This window comes from Juglans regia, chromosome 9 (assembly GCF_001411555.2).
Source record: "Juglans regia cultivar Chandler chromosome 9, Walnut 2.0, whole genome shotgun sequence".
NCBI lineage: Eukaryota > Viridiplantae > Streptophyta > Magnoliopsida > Fagales > Juglandaceae > Juglans > Juglans regia.
In genome coordinates this window covers 16,354,623-16,360,440 of record NC_049909.1, presented here as the reverse complement: position 1 = coordinate 16,360,440, position 5,818 = coordinate 16,354,623, and the positions used below count along the sequence as shown (strand labels likewise).

Below are 5,818 nucleotides of genomic sequence, written 5' to 3'. Positions count from 1 at the left end.
AACGTAATTAAGTTAGGTGGTCTTTCTTATCTTAAGCAAGTTGCAAAAACAGAACCAAGAAAATTTATCAAATTAAATTCTCTTATTTATATATTATTAATGTTATTATTATTTTTCATCCACATAAAAGGCCCCGAATATATAAAGCTAGGACGGACAGCTAGCACATCACAACAAGTTATATATACGTAGAGCAAGGAGAACCTAGCTTATTTTTGTGGATTAATTATTTGCAATATATATATATATATATAATATTATGCTTTTTTATATGCTTTTTTGCCAAAACAAAACTACTCATCATGAATTATCAGACCGATATATATATATGCTATTTTCTTCTTCATGTGGGGTTGCCTGACTCACCAGCTTGCATAAACAAACAACTCTTTGACTAGGACAAGTACGTACAGCTAGCCCATTATGATGGCAATATTTGAGTCAAAATATCAAAGGGTTAATTTGCACCATTCTAGATATTTCAACTCATATAAATATATATATATATATATATATTATAGTAATACTTAATTTACACTTACTAATTTCCTGCAGGGACCTAGTAATATATATATCAGTACTTGTGCATGTCTAGTATAGGTATCTACGACATTCAAAGGAAAATTCATGAGTTCCATTAGTTCAGAATCTAATTACTACTAGGGCAGGCTAAAAGAAATTTTTTTTAATAAAACTAATTTTTGAATGATGATCTATAATCAATTTTTTTATTGGCATTGGATGTTCAGGAACAACGTCCCGACTAATCTTGGGAGTGCACAGGCTCTCGACTAATCCAATGGCCCCAAGAGATTGTTTGCACTTAAAGAGAATTTGAACCTTATACCTGGGTGAGCATATCTCCAAGCCCAAGGGTTTTACCACTTAAGCCAACTCCTAGAGGTTATTTGTAATCAATTCTTATTCTACCATATGTGTGTACGTAGGTGTTTTCATTTTTTTCCTATCTTTCTAGATATATAGAAATAGATAAATACTTTTGACACACAAAAAGATTATACAAATATATATCTACAAATTGATACGGTAGCTTAATGTGATACGTCAGATTGTAAAATTATTTTTATTATAAAATAGATCTAACAGATCACATAATTAATTAAATTACGTCAGTTTGTAAGTTCATTTTTATATAATCTCTTGAATGATCTATAGCACTCATAGAAATATACTGGATATATTAGTGCCGTTAATAATAATAAATGAAACTTCCAAGCAACTCCTTTCATTTTTCATGTCGATCAGATGGACAAATTAATTAAGTGTAACCGCGTATATATAGTGAAAATGACCTTTAATTTGGAAAAAGGGAGCTGACTGGCCATTTGATGTCTTTTCCCACTTTTTCCTTTTTCTGGAAAACTAGAGATTCTCTTCTATAAATATACACCACAGGTCCACAGCTAACATTATCCATCCTCACATCTCTCTTTTTCCTCACCAATATTTCTCAAAATACCACCGGCAAAAAAAGAATAATGACTTTAACACTACGTTCCTCAGCTTCTTTTATCAATCTTAAAGACAGTACCGAAAGCCTGAAAACTCCCGGCGACTACTTCTCAGGCGCACTTTGCTTTGCTCAAACCAAGCCGTCATGCCGTATCCGAGTGATCAGAAACTCAGTGCAAGATGCACAGCTCTCATTCTCGAAGTCGAAGGCCTCGATGTTGGAAGGGTACCGGAGAAGTAGTACTGAGAAGCCTGAGCAGCTTCATGCACTCTCGGGTGGGCATTCCATGGAAAATGATGCAAGGGTCCCTGTGTTTTTGATGCTGCCGCTCGACACAGTAACGCACGGAGGGAACTTGAACAAGCCTCGAGCAATGAATGCTAGCTTGATGGCCCTGAAGAGTGCAGGAGTGGAAGGAGTTATGGTGGATGCATGGTGGGGATTGGTGGAGAAAGATGGACCTCTGAGGTACAACTGGGAAGGGTATGCTGAGCTCGTACAGATGGTTCAGAAGCATGGCTTGAAGCTCCAAGTTGTTATGTCCTTTCATCAGTGTGGAGGAAATGTTGGAGACTCTTGCAGGTAGGATCTAATTTTTAATTGGGATCTCTGCATGATTGGATTTCTATTTAATTAATGCTTATATTTATGGGTCTTGATTTATTATTTTCAATTTTTATCACATGATTTAGTGGGTGGTAAAGGTTTTTGAGTGGTCTTTTCTTCTTTGAGATGGAGTACTTATAATTAATTTCAATTAATAATCGATCATTTTTATCTTGAATCTTGCAGCATTCCTCTACCTCCATGGGCGCTGGAAGAAATCAGCAAGAACCCTGAGCTTGTGTACACAGACAGATCAGGCAGGAGGAATCCTGAGTACATATCCTTGGGGTGTGATTCATTGCCTGTTCTTAGAGGAAGAACACCCATTCAGGTCTACAGCGATTACATGAGGAGTTTCCGTGACAGATTCAGAGATTTCTTGGGCGACGTTATTGTGGTAAGCATCCATCTACAGACATATTTACATACTAATACCCATTGGGACTAATTATTCAGTTAATTGAATAGTGATTTTAAACAGTATTAGAAAACAAAAATATTACATCTTTTTTATCATCAAGTTTCGTTTTATTTTTTTTTTCTTTTTGGTCCTTTTTTGGTAGGTTCTTTTTATCAAGTTTCACAAGAACATACATATAAGGAACTACTATTTTCTTGTATCAATCTTTCTTTTTCTATTTTTTTTTTCTATCGAGTATATAATGCACGTAGTTCATGTAAGATCCAAATTTAATGAATCGGGAACACCAATTAAATTACCTGTTTCAGATTTCTGTGGAAATTGGGGAGATTGAGAAGTATGGATTTAAATTTAATAAAAAAAAATTATTTAGAGAATTTTCAAAATTCTGATCCTTTTGGGGACACTGGTGGAGCTGAATGCTTAATCATCCATTTTCCAACACGAGTACAATTAATGAAATCATTTCTTTCAGTTTTAGGAACTCAAATTCTTTTTTTTTTTTCTTTTGGTAGGAAATTCAAGTGGGAATGGGTCCTTGTGGGGAGCTCAGATATCCATCTTATCCAGAGAGCAATGGAACTTGGAGGTTTCCTGGAATTGGAGAATTTCAATGCTATGACAAGGTAAATGTTGCTTACTTAAAATAGGAAAAAGGACAAGTTCATACTCCAATAGCTTATGATGATGACCTGAAATTCAAGAAATTGTATATATCCCAATTAAGCTCTGTTATATTCTAACACAAGCATCTATATATATCATGCAGTATATGAGAACTTCCCTGCAAGCAGCAGCAGAGGCAATAGGGAAGAGAGACTGGGGAACAAGTGGACCCCATGATTGTGGCCAGTATAATCAATTTCCTGAGGATACTGGATTTTTCCGTAGGGATGGAACATGGAGCAGCAAGTATGCAGAGTTCTTTCTCGACTGGTATTCAGGAAAGCTATTAGAGCATGGTGATAGGATCCTTCTTGCTGCAAGAGGAATATTTCAAGGAACTGAAGCAAAACTTTCTGCAAAAGTAGCTGGAATCCACTGGCATTATAGAACAAGGTCACATGCTCCTGAACTAACTGCTGGATACTATAATACTAGACATAGAGATGGTTACCTTCCAATAGCACGAATGATGGGCAAACATGGAGTTGTATTTAACTTCACTTGCATGGAAATGAAAGATGGAGAACAGCCCGGCAATGCAAACAGTTCGCCCGAAGGATTAGTTCAACAAGTAAAGATGGCGACTAGGAGTGCTAGGATAGAACTTGCAGGGGAGAATGCTCTAGAGAGGTATGATGCAAGTGCATATGGACAAGTTTTGGAGACAAGTAGGTCGAACTCTGGGAATGGATTGTGTGCATTCACATATTTAAGAATGAATAAGAAGTTGTTTGAAGGGGAGAATTGGAGACACCTAGTTTACTTCATAAAAAGCATGTCAGAAGGTGGTCGAGACACTAAGCTTTCAGAGTGTGACTCAAGTGGGAGCAACCTTTACGTTGGATTCATAAAAAAGGAGACAGGGAAGAATATTAAAGAGGTTGCTCTTGTTTAAAGAGCATATGTGTGTGTTCATTTGTAACAATCTATTGAGTTGTCTCATGGCTGCAACATGGTAGACATTTGACAAACAAATAATTCTTTATTCTTTATTCTTTAGCAATGTTAGTTGGGAAGGGATGGTGTAGTTTGTTACCACGGTTATTGCCTCTGCCATAAGTGAGGTGTTTTTTTTTTTTTAATAATAAGAAGGCTGGACCTTCAAGTTTCAAAAAAAAAATAATAACTCTTTCTTAGATGTTGTGCTTTAAAGAGGACAAAATCCTTCATTTTTTACCTAGGATCTTTTTGTTATCTTAAAGGAAGTAAAGACCCATGATAGGGAAAGACCAACGATTAACCTCGAAAGGAACATCATAAAAACTAAGATCTTTCATGAGAATATACATAGGTAAAACAAAAGTGCAAACACTTGAATTTATGAAAAAAAGGTAGCATGACAATTAACCAGCAACACAAAAATAACAATCTCTTTCCTAAATCAAAACAAGCTTACCAATAGCACCAGAGAGCAATTTGCAACTGAGCTGCCTGAACTTCATCATTTCATTCCATCGCTGGAACTGCACCAACATCAGCCTTTGATTTCTTCTCTTCCGGCATCTCCCAGCTCGAGCCCACTGTTCAACTACAGTAATCCAGCAACATTAAACTCGGCATCAACAACAAAAATTAATTTGTTAACTTTGGAACCGACCCCTGCCCCAACTCAACCAAACTCAAATAGCAGGGAGTTTGGGAAAAACTAGTGGGGCAACCAATCAAATAGCAGCAGCATTCATTGGTGCTGCTAGGAAAAACTTGGAAAATCAAAAGAGATGGGAGGTTTGGGATTCAGAGATCTCGAGAGTTTCAATTTGGCTTTGTTGGCCAAACAAGGATGGAGGCTCTTACAGAATCCAGGGAGCTGTTTGGCAGCCAAGATTTTCAAAGAAAAATACTTCAGTTCAGTTTCTTTGTTTGATGCTAAATTGGGATATAGACCATCATTTATATGGAGGAGTGTATGGGGAGCAATGAAGCTGTTAAAAGAAGGTTTAAGATGGAGAGTTGAGAATGTGAGTAGCATAAGGATATGGGGCAGAAATGACTTCAAACACCCTCATCTTTCTGTGTTCAATCTCCTTGCTTGATACTAGATGAAGAAGCAAAAGTCAGTGAGTTGGTTTCTGAAGGAAAATGGGATGTGCAGTTGATAGAAAGAATATTCAACCAAGAAGAAGTGGATCAGATTTGTAGTATCCCAATAAGCAAACTGAATTCTGAAGATCAAATGATCTAGGGAGGTACCAAGAAGGGGCAATTTTCTGTCAGCAGTGCATACCAGATGGAAATGAACAGGAAAGAAGCAGTGAAGGGTGAAAGTTCAAAGGGCAAAGAAAGAGATATTCGATGGAAGGGAATATGGGGTTTGAATATTCCAGGGAAGGTAAAACTTTTTCTGTGGAAAGCTACAAAGGAGCTATTAGCAACTAGAGATAACAAGTCTCTGAGGAAAATAACAGAAAGCTCAAAATGCCCAATTTGCAAGAATGATGATGAATCAGTGATGCATGCAATCACTCTTAACTCATTTTTTATGGAGTTTTTAAAAGTCCAAATCAAGTGATAAAAGCATCTAGAGATGAGTTAAGAGTGTTCCAACTGGTTTAACAGAATGCAAGACACATCCCAATACCAAGAATAGAAAGGGGGGATTTTTGTGGAGTAGACCAAGAGAGTCATTTGTTAAAGCAAATTGGAATGCAGCA

The 5,818-nt window shown here is 36.7% G+C and overlaps 1 protein-coding gene across 1 annotated transcript; it reads left to right on the top strand.

The window, feature by feature from the left end:
* The first annotated feature begins 1,421 nt into the window (after nucleotides 1–1,421).
* Nucleotides 1,422–4,166, top strand: LOC109003759 (beta-amylase 3, chloroplastic-like). Its single transcript, XM_035693693.1, has 4 exons — nucleotides 1,422–2,056; nucleotides 2,267–2,477; nucleotides 3,017–3,127; nucleotides 3,271–4,166. Exons 1-4 carry the CDS (start codon nucleotides 1,500–1,502, stop codon nucleotides 4,060–4,062), a joined length of 1,671 nt encoding a protein of 556 aa, XP_035549586.1. The 5' UTR covers nucleotides 1,422–1,499; the 3' UTR covers nucleotides 4,063–4,166.
* Nucleotides 4,167–5,818: the final 1,652 nt, after the last annotated feature.

Coding starts and splice junctions, on each gene's coding strand:
- LOC109003759 (XM_035693693.1), top strand. CDS start 1,500: ATGACTTTAACACTACGTTCCTCAGCTTCTTTTATCAATCTTAAAGAC. Junction 2,478..3,016: donor TCTTGGGCGACGTTATTGTG/GTAAGCATCCAT, acceptor TTCTTTTGGTAG/GAAATTCAAGTGGGAATGGG. Junction 3,128..3,270: donor AATTTCAATGCTATGACAAG/GTAAATGTTGCT, acceptor TATATCATGCAG/TATATGAGAACTTCCCTGCA.